Source organism: Oryzias latipes, chromosome 12, assembly GCF_053564925.1.
Source record: "Oryzias latipes strain Hd-rR chromosome 12, Olatipes_Hd-rR_3.1".
In the NCBI taxonomy this organism is placed as follows: Eukaryota; Metazoa; Chordata; class Actinopteri; order Beloniformes; family Adrianichthyidae; genus Oryzias; species Oryzias latipes.
In genome coordinates this window covers 34,472,212-34,489,696 of record NC_136248.1, presented here as the reverse complement: position 1 = coordinate 34,489,696, position 17,485 = coordinate 34,472,212, and the positions used below count along the sequence as shown (strand labels likewise).

The 17,485-nt window shown below is 60.1% G+C and overlaps 1 protein-coding gene across 1 annotated transcript; it reads right to left on the bottom strand.

Annotated features, from left to right (window-relative positions):
• Positions 1–11,451: 11,451 nt before the first annotated feature.
• Positions 11,452–14,902, bottom strand: LOC144996404 (uncharacterized). Its single transcript, XM_078955861.1, has 2 exons — positions 13,372–14,902; positions 11,452–12,351 (listed from the first exon to the last, which is right to left on the bottom strand). The coding sequence occupies exons 1-2, from the start codon at positions 13,636–13,638 to the stop codon at positions 11,515–11,517; spliced, it is 1,104 nt and encodes a 367-aa protein (XP_078811987.1). The 5' UTR covers positions 13,639–14,902; the 3' UTR covers positions 11,452–11,514.
• Between the last annotated feature and the right edge of the window lie 2,583 nt (positions 14,903–17,485).

Genomic DNA, 17,485 nt, shown 5'->3' with positions numbered 1-17,485 from the left:
CCACCACATACACGTCTGGCATCCTCTTGTCGCTGTTGGTGTAGTGCTCAGGGTGATGCTGGTTGTTTTCGTAGTGGTGCCTGAAGCCGATGTTGGCCATCGGAGCGGTCATGGTGGCGTGGTCCTTGTAGGAGTCGTCTGTCTTGCTCCCCGTCGGGCTGCCGCTCAGTCTGCATCTGCGCTTGAAGCTTTCCTCCAGGAGAGCCCTTGTCATGTTCACGGCCATGATGCCGGAGTACGCCACGTCTTCCACCTCGCTGGTCTTGGAGCAGTCGTGGCAGGCGATGTTTCTCACATAGTGTCGGTCGGCCAAGAGGTCCAGGGTGAGACCCCGCAGTTCGGACTCGTCGGCTCCGTCGCCCAGCCTCTTTGTCGCCCCGCTCCTGGTCGCCTGCTCGAGAGCCCTGGCGACCACAGCTCCGATCATGGTCACGACCATGTTGTGAGTGAGGAAGGCGACGTGGTGTTCTCTCACCGGAAGGTAGTTCGCCAAGGCATTTTCGAACTCCCTGTTCCAGGATTCGTCCGCACGAAGCACCTTCTGCTCCCTCAAAAGGGCTGCGTTGGCCATCACGTGCACCAGTTTGCATACCCCTTCCTGATCTTGAGCGGGCATAGTTTCGCAGATGCTCCGTCTGGCAGCTCTCGGGAGAATTCCTTCGAGCAAGCTGTGAGCTGCCCTACTTGAGGGGCTGGTCTTGTGCGAGTACCGGTTGCGTTTGGGTATCAGGGGCTCGGGTCTTTCCTCGTCATCGTTCTTGCTCGACCTCGAAGAGCGGGGTTTGGGTGTGGAGGGTTTTGAGCTGGCCATGGTTTAGCTTCTTCCCTGGAGTTCAGCGGCTGCAATGAAGGCGGCGGTGATGTCAAATGCGGTGGTGGCAGTAGCAGGGATAAGTGTCAGTGGTTTCAATTCGTGTGGCGAAGACCCAGGGAGGACACTGTCAACAGAGCGAGGGACCTTAAGAGCAGGGATTGCTGAAGATCGAAGTTACGGTGCAGTTTGAAACCAAGAAAGTGTACTGCTCGCTTTGATGGCCCGCGATCGCCCAGCGGAAACAGCCGTAGGAGCCCTCGTATCCTCTCGTAAACGGCATGATGAGCAGATTTGAGCCGAGCAGAAAGTGACTGGCGCCGACGCTGGCCTTGTGGTCGTAGTTCGTGGTAATCCCGTTCTCGATGCGAAAGAGCCCGTGCTTGGTCCCTTGTACATCCACGAACCAGGCGAAGCCCTTGAACTGTCCTGGATTCGGTTGTGGACAAGTCAGTGCCACCTCACACCCTTTCACATACTTCTTGTCACTGATGCCTTTAGCCTTGTCCGCTTCTTTCGCCTCGCTGCATGGGTAGAACGTGACCAGGGCACTGTAGGCTAACACCGTCAGAAACAGCATCTTTCCGAAAGACCAGGAGCTTCTGGGCGCGTGTGTCTCTCGTAAAGCTGACCGCGTTGGTCGAGAGGACGAGTGTGCCGCGGATCTTCTGGACGACGGTCCTATGGCGTCTGGGCTCGAGCCTTCAAGCGCCGGCCTCCCACTGCCGACAGCCTCCTCTTCGGGGTGTTCCGGGATGGGGGGAAGCATCCCATCAGCACTTCATCTTCACGATCACCAATACCAGCACGGGGCAGGTCACGGTGGACAAAAAGAGAGCCACCGAGGCTGCAGCGGTTCCGCGGACAGCCGCCTTCTCGCACTGCCGCTCCCTCAGTGAACGCTCGTCCGCCTTGGACTCCAGTCTCTTGGCGTAACCCTTGAAGGTGGCGTTCAGCGTCTCGACGGCTCGAGTCACGGACACCCCTCGGTTGAGGAGATCGAGGACTGCGTTGGCTCGGGCTCGCATCTCGAGGACAGTCGCTCTTTCGTCCTCACCTCTCGCGAGGTGTGCTCCTGAGAGGGTCTGGGGTTCGCCTGCCACCAGTATCTCTCCCGACCTGCCCCTCCAGCTCTCTGCCTCGACCCCCTTCGTCAGGGTGTACGAGTTGAAATGGCTGTCGTAGCAGAGCGGCCCGAAGCACGCAGACCCGCACACCAATGGACAATCTTGGCTTATGTCGCTGCCACGCTTCACTTGGCACGCGGATAGCGTGTCTCCGTCGACCCGTAGCGAGTCGCACAGGCCTCTCCGGTCGCATCTGGGTTCCCTGTAGCTGGAGCGCGAGTCGTTCACCATGCCCCTGTCCAGCCAGCACGTCCGATTTCCCGAGGACGAGTCCACAAAGGCCATGTACCAGCGGGACAGCAGCACGGGTTCCCACTTTTTTCTCTCGACGTCCAGCGCCAGCCCACCGTGGGTCGAACGAGAGAGGATTGGACGAGCGGCTGTGGGAACGTCCGTGTGAAACTCTGAGGGCGATCCGGGCGCGCAGCCCGTCATGTCGGCCCTCATCAGGCCCTGCGCGCAAACCGCCAGTCTCTCTCGAGCCCCGACCAACGCAAAGGTGACGGCGTTCAGCTGCGCCGAGAGCAGCAGGGCTCCGCTCCTCCACGCGTTCATCCTCGCAGCGAAGGCGCTACCGCTCGGCTGAGAATCGTCGTCGTTCTCGTAGTCTCCCTCGCGCTTTTTCTGAAATTTTTCCTCTGTGGCCTTGGCTGCCGCCCTGGCCTCTTCTATCAAAGACCTGTGGTAGCCCATCACGTCCACCGTCGCCGACGGCTGACTTCCCGAGTCGAGGTCCGAGCCCAGGTGCGCGTCGGCCAGAGCCTCGAGGTCCTTGAAGGCAGCCTGCAGCTCACTCGCTGTCCGATAGTGGCTGCGGACGGATGTGGACAAGGCGACGTCCGCGTCCCGCCAGCTACCAGAGCCGCAGAGGACGTCGCAGCCCAGCCGCTCGCCGTCGTCGGGCAGGCCTCGGCAGGAGACTTTGGCGCACTCCGGATAGTCCGAGGGAACGAAGAAAGTCAGATTTGAATTGAGGTAGAACTGGTACGATAGGAACGTCTGACTGTCTCCCGGTCGCAGTATCTTCCACCTCCCGGGTCTGAGTATGACCCTGGGATCTCGAGGCGCAGAGGGTCCGCTTTCCTCCGAGCGAGTCGCCTTGGGACCCAGAGTCACGCGAAACAGAGTCAGGGCGACCGTAGAGAGAAGGCACGCAGCCCTTGTCGGTCGTTTCATTTCAGTTTCCTGTACCTGGGAGTCCGAGACCGAGAGCAGACTGCGCAAAGGGCCCCCATCGCGGCGGCATTGATTAATACGGAGACAGCCACCGCAGTCAAGCACAACGCGGAGGAGCGCTCCATTGCCAGGGCTCGGCGCTCGGACACAACGCTTTCCAGTGCGTCGTTCTTTCGAGCCCGCCTCTCGACCAGCGAAGCTTCGGAGCCCAGGCTCGCCAGACTTTGGTTGGCTTGTCGAAGGCAGTCCAGGAGCTGGGAGAGAGGGGAGCTCGCCTCGCCACAGTGGCGCAGCGCGAGCGACTCGTAGGCCAGCATGGCGAGAGCTCGGGCTTCCTGGGCGTAGTCCCTCGACGCGGAGCGGACCCGCTCTCCGGGCCTCGTGAAAAACCCGGGGAAGCTCTGCGGGCCGTCCCCGGGCCCCTCTGAGCCGAAGGAGAAGGGCCGCAAATTGCAAGGAACTGCGGCACGCACGGCTCCGTGGTCCGCTCGTAACAGGATCCTGAGCAGGATGTCGTCTCCGTAGTCGACCGCGATCCGCGCCGCCACGGGGTACCCCGTCGCTCCCTCTGGCCAGTCTCCTTCCGCAGAGTCGGCCAGTTCCAGGCACGAACCGCTTTGCTCGCCAAAGCACTCGAGTAGCAGACTCAGCTGGTCGCGTGCCCTCCAGGGCCAGGAGACGGCTGGTCGTGTCCTTTCCGAAGCCCCATCGCCCGACAGCCACTCTTCCTCTCGCCTCGTGAGAACCGGTGGAGGTAACCACCGCGTAGAGTCCATCAGTTTTCGGAGACGGGCCTTGGTCACTGGCTTTGTTGCCGAGGGCACGAACAGTTCCAATTTCACTCTCGTTCGAGCCTCGCGTACTCGTCGGGAGCAGCATTCAAGCTCGCCGTGGTTGCCCTGCGGTCTTCGATGGCAAAGCGGGCTCTCCATGCTCCGCGCTCTCGAGACCTGCGTCCGGAGTCTGGCGTGCCCCTGCCGTTTGGCCTCGTGAACGTAGATCCTGTCCGCCTCGACGAACGCCACGAGTTTCCCTCCCGAGGTCAGTTTCACAACCTGCGCCCCGACAGGCACGGACTCTGCGATCTCTGCCTGCTCTCGCAGCAGCTGGGCGCCGCCACCCTTCAGAGGATCACCGATGTTCATGCGAGAGGATAGGCCCAGTCTCAAGCCGGGAACACCCGGGATCGTCACGAAGCCTTTGGCCAGCGGAGCGTTCTCTGCAGCTCGCTGAAAAAATATCCCGCTCTGTAGCTTGTATAGGCCGTCGACCTCGACGTGGGACGAGCCCCCGTCGTCGAACGAGGAGCTCCTCGTGTACCTGTAGTGCAGGGTGCCGGAGCGTCGGGTGGCGGAGTCGATCGCTGTGCTGAGCTCTGCAAACAGCGAACTTCCCTCCGGACGCCCGAACGTGTGGTCCAGGTATCCCAGGGAGTACCGGCTCACCCCCCACCTCGCCATGTCCGAGACGATGTCCCGCAGCTCACCCGCCGAATACATACGATCGGTTGAGCTCTTTTTTCCCATGTGTCTGTTGCGCATCCTCATTGCTGAGCATTTTTCGTCCGGCTCGTAGCGGGCCGTCGGCAGCGTCACGGCGATCCCCGCTCGGTTGTTTGACCTGCGGCTGAGCTCCAGGAAAACGGACGGCCCCGTCAGGCCAAGCGGCGCTTCGCCAGCGATCGACTCGACCGAGTTGTGCTTCTCCGGGGGCCAGCGCCCGGGTTCAGTCCACTTGCAGGGGCCCTCCAGTTTTTCCATCCAGGAATCCAGGTCCAGCAAGGCGCCATGCTGAGCCGCCACCTCCCCGGCTTCCCGCAAGGCCGCTTCGGCCTCCTCGGCCCGACTCGTTTCGAGCCACAGGGCCGGCTTCCCGGGGGTCCGGGATCCTTTCTCTGCGACCTCCGCGGGCCTCAGACCCGTGGGGCACAACGCGTACACGGTGCCTCGCTCTTGACACATGGTGCAGTTCCGCCCGTGGGGCGCCGTGCGCCCACACTCGAGCAGAGGCCGTCTCCCGTGCCTTCGGTGCAGCATCCTCCCGTCCTCCCCGTACAGCGTCCCGATCTCAGAGCACTCGGAGTAAGTTTTGGTGCAAGCGTAGCGCGTCGCGTTATCGTTCTTCGCCGACATGAGGCGCGCGATGGTCTTCCCGGACATTGAGGGCATGACGTCCACGCGTGACCCGTACATGTCGCGCAGGACTCCGAAGTAGGGCCCGAACCCGGGTTCACGCGGGTCCGCGTCCAACACGGCGAACTTCAGGTCTGGGCAGCCGCCCAATAACCAATCCAGCACGGCGGCTGTCTCCTCGACTCTCAGGTCTCTGCTCCTGGGCTCGGGCCGAACGAGCCTCACTCCTATCGCGCCTCCCCATCCTTGACGACTCATCTCGCGCAGGGTCTCGTTGGCCCCGGCAGGCACTCTCGGGCCGGTCTCGACCTGCTTCTGCTTCCTTGCGCTCGTTCGTCGTGCGGGGAGACGGAGGTAGGGACCGCCTTGTCGTCCCGCGTCGTTGTGCAGCAGCACGGGTACCTCGAGCAGCATCACGTCACAGCTCTTGACGTCCAGAGGCGCGTTCGGCGAGTCGCGCCTGGGGGCTGGGGCGCCGTCAAACACGGCGCTTGTGGCCTGGCAGAGGCGCTCGGTCTTGCGCGTTGTCGTCCCCCACAGCGTCCTACCCTGTGCTGCGCCGATGGCGAACTGCCGGCCGGACACCTCGAGCGTCCAGTCGTTGCCTCCGAGTCCGTGGTAAGCGTGCCTGAGGCCGATCAGGGCGCACTCGGGCGAGCAGGGGCCCGCGGGGGAGCTGTACCGCAGGAGGTCCTTCGTGCAGTTGCAGCCGGGGCTCTGCTGCTGTTGCGGGTTCGCGACGGTACGCCACTCCAAGAGGGCCACCGCTAAGAGCAGCCGCACTTGCCAACTGGGAAACATGGCCCCCTGTTGTTTTTATTTTTTTTTTAGTTTTCAATGGTTCGCTTTACATGGCCCCCTGTTGTTTTTATTTTTTTTTTTTTAGTTTTCAATGGTTCGCTTTCCGTCGCCGAGGTCGGAGTTCCTCTCGACTAACGGGGGATAAGTTAATTCACCTAACGAGCTCGCAGGCTCGCGGAGCCATGGCGCTGGACCAGGGATTTCCGTCGTCGCGACGCTGTGTGTCGAAACCCAAGACGCTCCTGAGTTTGTTCGACGGGACCGGCAGCATATGCAGGCCTTTCGTTGCCGCCGGGTGGACGGTGCGTAGGCTCGACATGGACGGGAGACACGGGGCCGATATAGTGACGGACGTAAGGCAGTGGGACCCGAGCAGGGACTGGCGGGGGCCCGCGCCCGACGTTGTTTTCGCTGGGCCTCCGTGCGAAAACTACAGCTTGGCCCGGACCAGAGCCTGCACGCCCAGGGACCTGAGACTCGCTGACTCGCTGGTGACCAAGACGCTGGAAATCATAGAACACTTTCATGGACAAAACCCTCGCATGCTGTACTTTGTCGAGAACCCGGATTCCAGCATGCTATGGAAGCGCTGGGTTTCTCACCGGCTGTACGAGGACCCCGGCAAGCACTTTCTCAGCTCCTTTGTCGAGTACATGGACGCGAAAAGGGGCGCCAAGAGCTACAAGTACCTGACTTGGGCCAAGCGCAAAAGCTTCACCTCGGGCTGCAGAGACAGTCGCGTCGTCAGGCTGGACTACTGCATGTACGGCACCAAGTACCGAAAGAGGACGAGGCTGATGACCAACAGCCCCTTCGAGGCCTCGCTGTGCAAAAAGAACTGCTCGGGTTTCAGAGAGCGCAAGCACGCGGAAGCGGCTCAGCGGGGACCCTACGACAGGGGCGTGAAATGTCCGTCCTGGCCGGCACCCACACAGCCTGAGGGTGAGCGATTAGGCCTCTAGTGAACCTGGCTTGGCCCAACTCAATGGCGATGCGCTCAGGTGTGTAGTTTGAAGTCAGGACGGGGCAAGCGCCTCCCGAGACGAAAGCGTGCTGGTTCAGATAGGTCTCGCCTGGCGCCGCAACGACCACGTCCATGCCGCAGGAGAAACATCGACTGTGTCCCGTGGGCTCGGCGGGAGCACGGCCTTGGGCGGCCTGCGAAATACCCGTTTCATCGTTCTCTCTGGGCATTCCCAGCCGTACCATTTCTTGCGCAAAATACGAATTGTCGTCCGGGTGGACGTCTCGGCCTCCATTTGTGCTGTTCAACCACTCGAGCCTGCGCGACATGGAGACGTCAAAGTACGGGTCTAGGCCGATCGGCACGTACACGCCGTCCCTGCGGACGATGTTGCTGTAGACCGTAGGTTCGTCTCCCTGTCGTCGCTCCATCCCCTGGACTAGTTTGACACCTGATGCGAGCCTGGCTGCAAAATGTTTGTGAAACAGAATCCTCGAGCCTTATAAAGAGTCACTTACCTGGCACAGATGTCTGAAGTTGGTGTTACGAAATAAAATGAAAGGAGAGAGAGAGAAAGAAAAAAGCAAAGACAGCAAGAAGAAGGAGCGAGGTGACGGAGAATGAGATAGATAGGGACGGACGAGGAGGACTAGTAAAAGAGTGCCCACTCACGTCGTTGCTGCTGGACAGAAAGTGAGCGAAGGACGAGCCCTTGTACCCGGGATCGAATCTGTACACCCGGTTCTCGGGGTCTGAAGGAAGGATGGGAGTCTCTGGAGTTCCTCCATGGCGGCTTCCACCCCTAGCCTCAGTGTGGTGCACATGTGTTTGTTCTGAGCCTGCACCATGACGTTGATGTCCAAGTGCAAGAGCACCGCCGCCAGTATCAGCCTCATCGCCAGGCTCTTGCCGCACTGCCTCGGGGCGAGGCACAGGGTGTACGGGTTGGCGTATCGAGCAAACTCCTTTTCCACTTCGTGCAGGTGGCTGCGCGCCGGGTCCTGGTAATCGTAGCTCTCGGAACCCAGAGGCGCGAGGTTCAGCGTGCTCAGCAGGGCGTGCTTGTGCCTGAAGAGCTCGTCTCCGAACTGTGCCTCGGTGACGCCCAGCACGACTCCTCTCAAGAGCTCCATCTGAAAGGGCTCCATGCGCATGCCGTTCGTTTGGAAATATTCAAACACCCGTTCTACCATGCGCCGAAATCGATACATGAGGCGATCGGAGGCGTCCCCTTCTAGATTTCCAGAGGCCCGTATCTCGCGCACCCTCGCCTTCGCGCCTTCCAAACCCAGCTCGCGAATCAAGACGGCTTGCGCCACTCGGTCTGTCATCAGCCGGTTGTATTCCGAGACCCTCTCCCGTTCCGAGCGCCTGCTCTCCTCCTCGACCTGATCCTTGTAGAGCCTGAGCCGTACGCAGTCCACAGCCACAGCCAAAGGCACCGGCGGCCTGGAGCCAGGCACGGGATCGCGCACGATTTCTCTTCGCAACCAAAGGATGTCATCAGGGTCTGGTGACAGAGCTCTCCACGGGGCTCTCGACAGGCCAGGGCGCGCTAGGCGCAATGGCCCAGGTCCACGTGTGAGCTCGCTGCTCGAGGAGAGGGCAGCGGGTGAGGCGCTGTGTCCGGCGGAGCTCATCGCGCACAGTGCCTGGGCTCGCCGAACCCGCGACGCAGAAAGACGTCCCTGCAAGGCCGCCGTGAGCGAGTTTGTGCTGCCGCTCAAAATCCACTTCAGGTACTGCTGGCTCTTCTCCGGGATTCCCGTCAGCGATGCGGCGCGACCGAGAGACGCGTGCCTGCCGGGAGTTTTAACAGATCTCGAAAGAGTTCGCTTCAACCGCGTAATGATGTCGGGAGACGGCGATCCCGAATTCTGCTGCGAGGGAAGGCTCTCGGACGTCTTCGGGATGAAATCTTTCTGGTTCACCACCGACGGAAGGTTGGTCGTCGTCGACTCACCTTTCGAAGACGCCAAGTTGTCTCTGCTGAGGCACCGAAATCTCACGGACGCCCTGGCTCTCTGGGAAGTGCAGCCCGAGCTGTGCTCCCGGCTCACCGAGGACTCGAGCGCTGCGCACTCAGCCTTGATCGGGCTTTGCGGGGACGCGTGCCGCCTGAGCCGAGGCCGCTTCTACAACCTGTATGCCAGGTACCCTTTGCCCGTGGAGAAGCAAAGCGGCGGCCTCGCTTCCGCACCTCCCCAGAATCGTAAGGCCCCCGTCGAGGAATGCGACGTCTCCGCTCGAGAGATACGTTCTGGTCAGGAGTTGCTCTCGATCCTCGCACCTCTCTACGCCACGTATTTCGCCTTGGTGGAGGGGGACCCGGCTCTGGATGAGCTCTGGCGCAGAGTGGATCTCCTCGGGGCGAGGTGGCTGGTTCGAGAAGAGTTTTCGGAGCTGAGCCTCTCCGTCAGGCTGCGCGACAGTCGGTTCGCGAGATTGGCGTTCGCCTGCGCTTTCTTTCTCTCCGGCTGTTGAGCATGGCAGGTCTTTTGGGCGCAGAAACCGCCGCTCATTAACCCTGGACGCTGACCCGCGAAGGCCGCCGTGATCAGCTCTCGCTCCACCGAAGACATGGACCCTCCCAAGTTCGAAGACAAGGAAGAAACGATTAGGTCCATGCTCAGCACCCGCTTTGGCAGCTACCGCGTGGTCTTCAAGCAAGCTGCGTGCGACGTGTGGGTGCGAGGCAGAGATTGCACGGTCCAGTACCAGGTGCGCAAGCGCCCGGACGGGGCCGGGTGGTACGCCTACTCGAAATCCGAGTCCAGAATATTGGGGGAGTCGGCGGAAGACGTGATAAAGCTGTGCGTGAAGGACACGATTTCCGAACAGGACGAACGGGAGGACGAGGTGGTGGGGAAGGAGGACAACGAGGATGAGAACGAGGCGTCGCGGCACGACTACGAAGTGATACGCAAGCTCTTGGAGCGCGAGAAAGACAGCCGGCCCCAGGGAGAGACGATCCCGGACGTCGGGGACTATCGAAGGGCCGGGGGGTGGTTGAACTCGGGGCGGAGATGCGAGGATGGCGACCGATCGACCGAGGACGACGAGAGTGGCGATGAGCGAGACCGCTTGCGGGAAAGCTTTGGCAACCTCAGGCTCGGGGCAACGGATCGTGTGAAAGTCCAGCACCGCCATGCCGCTCGCCCCGTCAGCCCGAGTCTGGCTAACTGGGACCTCGACCCATCCGAAAGACGCTGGCCTGGCTTCCCCCCTCCAGTCCGTCGAGACCTGAAACCCGTGGAGCGCCTCTTCGCCAGGGGAATCCGTTCGATCTATTGTGGTGACGAGGAAGTCACGGATTCGAAAGGTCCATCGGAGTACGACAGCGAAGAGGATGGATACGCGTGGGGCTGCCGAGATAACAAGTCCTGAGCGTCGCAGCAAGCACCCGTACAAGCGCAAGGCAACGGGGCTGAATTTAGAAATTTAGAGTGTGTGTAATAATTTTTTTTTAAATTTTATTTCATTTTCTACCCATTTTCATCGGAACCACTTTACACCTCAGAGCTCCGGTCTATGTTCCGTGGAGATGAACGAGGTCGGACGAGCCTTTCCCGTCTAATTGAGCCCATAAGCAGCATAAGAGCGAAGAGACGAAGCCTCGGTCTTGTCTACTTGTCTGTTTCTGGAGCGTACACTCACACGAAAGCAGTCTGATACAACAAGCCCATCCGCCACTGCAGCAATGTCAACCACTCCAGAACAAGACTTGTACTCCTCGGATGTGACGCGCACCAGGGCATCGTCCTTCACGGTCACAACGGACACTGAATCGTTCACCACGGCCCGCAGTCCCGAAGGAGACGGTGTTGTTCCCGTATTCTCGCCCAGAGAGATGGCCCGCTCGGAGCATGACGGCGATTCGGGCCTTGAGGAGACCGAGGCCGAACCGGACAGCGTCCTTTACCTCCAGCTCTCGTCGAACCCTGGGATCGCAGAGCCGCGGATCGATTTCGAGCCCCCGTCCGATTCATCGGGAAGCGAGATCTACAGCTCCTCCGATGACGATGAGGAAGACAGCAGCATAGAAAATTATGATCGCTACGACCCAGCACTCCGGTGGCACCACCCAGACGTTGTAGACCACATGCGAGGACTGGGCCTGGCCATCGACGAAGAAGGATACTGGTTCGATCCGGGTTCCTTCCCCCTCTTCTCTGAGCCTAAAGGCGTCGTGTTTGAAGACGACGATTGAAGTTCTGCTTGCTGTGTGTGTGTCTGTTCACATTTTCGCTACCATCTTTATCTTATGAGACTCAATAAAGGTTCTGCTATCTGATAACCAGTGTGCTTGGGTTTGTCGAGAGCTCCCGACGCTCGTGCAGTGAAAGGTTTAGGGGGAGCATGGGTTCGAAACCCTAACGCCGGGAGTTTGAAATGGGGGACATAAAATGAAATAAAGAAACGTGACCACCGGCAACAGCAAGCGTTTGAGCCTTTTCCCTTTTCATTTTATTGAGGTGAAACAAAACAAAACACAGCTGCATTTCACGTACAATGAACCTCTCCGCATATTCTCACGGAGCTCTCTCCCCCGTGAATCTCGTCTCTTGTGTGGCAAAGGAGCAGAAACGCGGAGAGCACGTCGTCCCTGGTGTATTCGCCCGCCTTGGACTTTTTGCCTCCGGTGACCACGGTCCCCCCGCCGCCCTTGGCTGACTCCTTGATCGAGACGGCAGCCATTTCCTCCCTCAGTTTGCCCAAGAGCCGCTTCCCGTGCTCTGCGTGCAACCTGTCGGCCAAGCTGCTGTCGGGTAGGGAGATGGTGTCTCGGATCTCCAGAGCTCGAGCGGTCGCGTCCGTGGCCAAATTGATACCGCTCCTCGACCTCCTGTACATGTGCACGGCCATGGAGGAGCCGGTTCTCGTGCTGGAGCCGGCGCCCCGAGAGACGCCCAGGGTGGCTTCCACGGCTCTGCCCTTCCCCACAGCCTCGGCCAGCACGGCCCAGCCGAGGGACATGACGCACTCACAGTAGCCCAGATCGTCCCTCTCTATGGCGGACACGGTGCTGAGCACCATGGCCAGTTTGGTCTTGGCACTGACGTGTTTCCCCAGCATGTACCTGGAGTTGACCTGGGACCACTTGCTGTAAAAGAGCACCCTGAAGCCAGCGCGTGCCAGAGCGTGTTCGAGCAGCTCCTTCAGGTCGGCCAGCGCATTCACGTAGGTGTTTTGCTCAAACACCACAACCACCGGCACCTCTTTCCAGTGCGCTGAGGGCAAAAGGACTTTGAGCAGCCTGACGTGAGCGCTCAATAGGGCCGCGTACACCCTGGTGACTTGATCTAGGTCACGTATCTCCAGCTCGTCCAGTGACATGATCTGCAAAGAGACGGGGGAGAAAGCGGGTTTAGGTACTTTGTGGCGAGAAACGAATTGCACATAGGAAACCGCTGGGCGCTCAACACGATCACATTCAGCTTCTTAATCATCATCATCATCATCATCATCATCATTATCATCATCATCATCACTTGTTGCAATATCACCCTTCGAGTAAGACTAAGGTTACGCTTTGTCAACATGTCTTTCTGCCCCGCGTGCCGCAGGGCTCGAAGACAACTCTTGAGCCTGATGAGCATGCCGTGGGAGCTGCTACTCTCCCGGTACGAGTTCATGGTAGCCCTCGCTTCGTTCCGCCGCAACATGGACCTGTTCGTCGAGATGGACATCGGGCAACTGAGGACGGCGTACAGTCAGGTGGTGTCGTTCTCGCCCGCGAGGATACTGGTGACAGACTCGCTCGTCTCTCATTACGTGCTGAGTTCGAGGAACGAGCACTCGGGACGAGAAGCTCTGGCTTCGGCCCCGCGCGTCCCCGTGGAGCTTTCGGAGGCAGTGACCCTTGCCCTCGGAAACAGCGTGCCGAGACGTTTTGTGCACGATTGCATGAGCCAGCATGAGTGGCGTGGGCACGAGGAGATGGTTTTCTCTGCCTTCGCCTCTGCAGAGTCTGTGCGCGGCGGGCCCCTAAAGTACCTGGCCCTGGTAAAGGCCAGCTCCCGGAACGTGGCCTCTCTGCACACGGTGGTGGCGCTCGCCATTACGGGCTGGCTGATGGAGCTGTCGGGGCATAGCGTGGGGAGTTGCGAGTGCGGGGTCTGGGAACAGGCCCTGGAGCTCATCTCGTGCTCCGTGCCAGACGCGGAGACCTCCCTCAGCGTGCAGGACGAGAACCGCGTGAGCGCGTACATCTGCACCCTGATGGACGTGAAGCCCGGGCCCCAGGAGCGAGCTCTTCCCGGGCCGGCTCCCGATTACGGGTACGTTTTTAGAGATCTTCTGGTGTCCGGTTTAGGGGGGACAGAGGAGGAAGGCGCCGATCGTGGGCGGGAGACCTACCACTAGCTTGCCTCCAGCGATCTCCACGGCGCAACACACTCCGGCGCAGGACCTGGAACCTCCCCCGAAGGTTGGGTCCAGACACAAGTAAGCCTTGGTCACGATCGATCGGGCCACGTCTTCCAGGGCCCAACAGTTGTTGGACAGGAACCTGTTGATGACGGAAGCCTCGAACGGGACTGTGGTGTCGGTCTTGATGTCCTCGGACGAAGTGCTGCTGCTGCCTGTGACCTCGCTCTCGAAACCCTTGGGTGAGACCATGTTCATGAGCTCCTTGAGCTGCCCGTCCACCGAAATGTGTTGCGGGCAGTAGACGCCGAGGCAGCAGCAGGTGAGCCCCGGATCCCTTTCGTGGTATGCGCATTTGAAACTCTGAGACACCACGTGGTAAGCGGGGCCTCCCCGGTCGTCGCGGATGTCCGCGACCTTGTTCAGCCAAGGCGTGTTGTTGACGTGGCTGGTGATGTGAACCTGTTTCCGTCCTCTGAACGCGATGTTGGGCAGGACGGCCAGAAGCACCTTGGAATTCACGAAGCCTACTTCGTCCACCAGGATGAGGTCGGCGCTCTGTCCCCTGCTCGCCTGTGAAGAGAGGCAATAAAAATTGATAAGGAACAAAGAAAAGGGAAAGGAGAAGAACACAGAGAAAGGAAATACGAAGGGAGAGGAGGAGAATCGAGAGACGCTAAGGGAAATACGAAGGGAGAGGAGGAGAATCGAGAGACGCTAAGGGAAGCGCCGATGGACCGCTGGCCTTCAGAATTAATAGACGATCCGCAGTGGGTGAGCCACTGCGTGGAGGAGGAATGCGCTTTTGACGACCGATACATCCCGGGCTGTTACGTATGCTCAGCGCACCTCAGCAAGCACTCGTGCTCGGGATTCGACTGCGCCCTCGTGCGGGCTATGGCCGCCCGAGTTTCTTACGCCTCGGCGTCGGGGGAATTTTCCTGCCCCGTGGTGGGGCTAGCCGCATTTCGCAGGGAGGACCCTGACTTCAGGGGGCCCTGGTACTATGGAACGGAGGCGACGGTGGGCTACGGAGCATTGGAAGTTGACCCGCGGACGGGCGGACCTCGCGGAGGTCCGTGGGTCGAAGACCAGTGCGGCGTATCGGCGCGGGTGCTGAAATCCTGCCTGCCGGCCATGATTGCACTTTTCTCCACCATCCTCACGCGGGAATTTGCAGACGAGTACCGGACCGTTGAGCGCGGAGAGGGTCAAGTCCCGTCGCAGCGCTGCCGATGGACCTCTCGAGTGTTCAGGCTCGCGGGCTGTATCGAGTTCCGGACCGTCGGCGAGCGGGTCCGAGCGGACCTAGGAGATCTGGGAACCGTGAGGGACGCCGCTCTCAAAAGCGCAGCCGCCGTTTCCACCCTTTTCTGCTCACCCGAAGCTAGGATCAAGCGCAAAAAATGGTGAACAAACAAAGCGACAAGCACTCGAGGAGAGACGGCTTTTACACTCTGGTGATCATGGCCTCTCTTTGCTTCTTCCCTTACTTAAAACTCGCCGTGCTGAGCGAAATGTTCGACAACAGGACCCTGGTGCTCATGTTTTTCGACAAGACCCTCGCCAGGCACAACCAGTGGTCCATGCTCTCTACCAACGTCCACCTGCACGTGAAACGGCCTCAGTTTCAGAGAGCGCTCGCCGACGCCGACCCGGGTAGACTCCTGCCACTGGTCGTGAGGGCCGCCTTGGACGACTACGTTTCTCTATCGGGTCAGAGCAGCGAGCTGAAATGCCTCCCGGCCACAGTAAGGGCCGCGAGCCAGTCCGAGCCTCGCTCGGAGAAAATAGAAACGCGCTCCGATGCCGCTCCCGAGGCAAAAGGGGGATGCCCTCTCCGGCGGGCTTTTACGAGGTCCACAGAGGCAGGGTCGAGGAGAAGAGAATCCGCGTGAGCGACGAGTCGCCCTCGTCGCAGCGATCCAGACAAATCCGCGTGGGATGACGACATGCTACCTTTCGTCCGATGTCTTCGCATCTCACGCTGAACATTGTACCTCGTGGCTGTTGTTTCTCTGCTGTGTTGTACCTACGCTACCTTCAATAAAATCTCCAACGAAAATGTGTCTGATGTGTTGGTTTGCATGCCTTGCCATCTTTTCTACCCCTTCATCCCCCCTTAAGAAAAGAACGGAAAAAAAAACAAAACAGCGCTTGTTCAAATTCAGGTTTGGTGTATCGGCTTTATTTTCCCAACCATGTCACCCCAATGATACAAAAAAACGATGAAACGAAAGACAACGAAACAAAAAACAAAACAAAACAACAAACATAGAACCAGCAACTCGCACACGTTCCACAGCAGCACAAAGACACAGGAGGGCCTTAGACATCCCCATATCTCTTCTCTTTCAGTTTCCTCCCTTTCTTTCGCTTGGAGCACAGAGGTCTCTTCCATTCCACCCCTTTGCGCCTCGCGCGTTTCGCCTCTCTCGTCTCCACGTGGCCGGACGCGTCCTGCTCCCGTAGGGCCGCGCTCTCCAGAGGCAGCTCTAAGAATCGCAGAGCACGATCCGATTTGAGCTTCTGCAGCGCCTCCCTCTTCCACTGGAGGTTGACCAGGGCGGTCAACGGCGCGTGTCCGAATCGCACCAAAGCGTCGTACGAGCTTTCTGGGTTGGCCCTCGCCAGCCTATCGGCGAAAAATCTCACAAACGCGATCTCGCATCGCAAGCAGTTCCGCGATGCGCTCGAAGGGCACGTGGGCTGAGGCCACGGGTTGGGCCGAGTCCGATCCTCTTTGTCCTCTCGCAGACAGCCTGAATCCAACGTGGTCGTCATCAAACACGTAGATCCCGTCCCGAGACAGTTCCTCGGGCGAGTCTCCCATGAGCACGTATCCATGAGGAAGCTTGCGCAGTGTGCAGTACGATGTGATGTGAGCGAACAGCCAGACCAGAGAAGCGATCTTTCTGTTATAGGGCGTGGGTCTTGTCGTGTGTTTTAGCTGTCTGTCCACTCCCTCGCTCAAAGTCGCTCCGATCAGCGGAACCTTCGCTACCCGAGACACGCTCCTCACCAGGCTCCACGAGGTCTCCACCGACAGCCCCGACGCCACCAGGTGCTTGAACAGAACGATCCTCTCGGCCGTCCCGTTGTACCTGTCCGTGTATCTGCGGACAGGGTCCAGCGAGGCCATGCACACGTATGAGAGCAGTTTGTCATTGGTACCCGTTGAGGCAACGGAGGCCAAAGACAGCTTGAGCTGCTCCACCTCGAGGCCCGCTCGCGTGCGATAGTCCTCCCTCGCCGGGTCGGGGCAACGCGTCGCCAGGAGCCTGGCCCTTTCTCGGCTCCTGTTCAGCGAACCGTAAAAGCGGTGCAGCCAGCGCACGGGATGGGTGCTCAGGTACCTCGGGGCTTCCAGCTCCTCCAGCGTGCGCACGTACGATCGGAGCTGATGAACCACTTCTTTCCCTAGGGCTATCTGTTTGTCCATCTCGTCCCGCCGCTTGATCGACTCCAGCTGCTCGAGGAACCTCACGGACCTCGGGCCACCACCCGTACCTTCCGCGGGCCGCTCCGTCCCGGGAAACGCGCCTCCGCTCGGCCTGGCCCCGGCCACCTCCCCGAAGCCTTCGCTGTTGGCCAAGTCCAGCGCGGCCGACGCGGCAGAGTCCGGGTCGACGGGGGGCTCCGCGCCCTCGTGCCTCAGCGTGAAGTGGCAGCAGGAAAACATTCTCCTGGTTTCTTCCCAAGTGTCCAGGGTAATGTCGGTTTCGAAATAGCACTCAGGGCACTCCTTGGTGTCTGCGACCAGCCTCGGAATCATTGGGTAGCGCAGCACCAACGCGAAAAAGTCCCTGAGAGAGTCCAGCGCGAGCAACGACTCTTCGGTCGAGATTGTGCCGAACTCCCTGCTCAGCCTCGCGTACACCTCCAGGGCTTCGGAGAACGTGAGGGGTTGGCCCGGCCGCCTGGCGATGGCTTCTCCTTCTTCTATGCCTCGCACCGCGAGCCACAGGGTGAACTCGTTCACTCGCTCTCCGCCCGGGTCCGCTGGGGTCGAGGCGGCCGTGCGGGGCTCGGAGAAAGTCCTCGCGAATTCTAGCAGCGTTGCGTCCGCGTGGCCCAGCAGGCGCGCCGCACAGGCTCTGTCGTA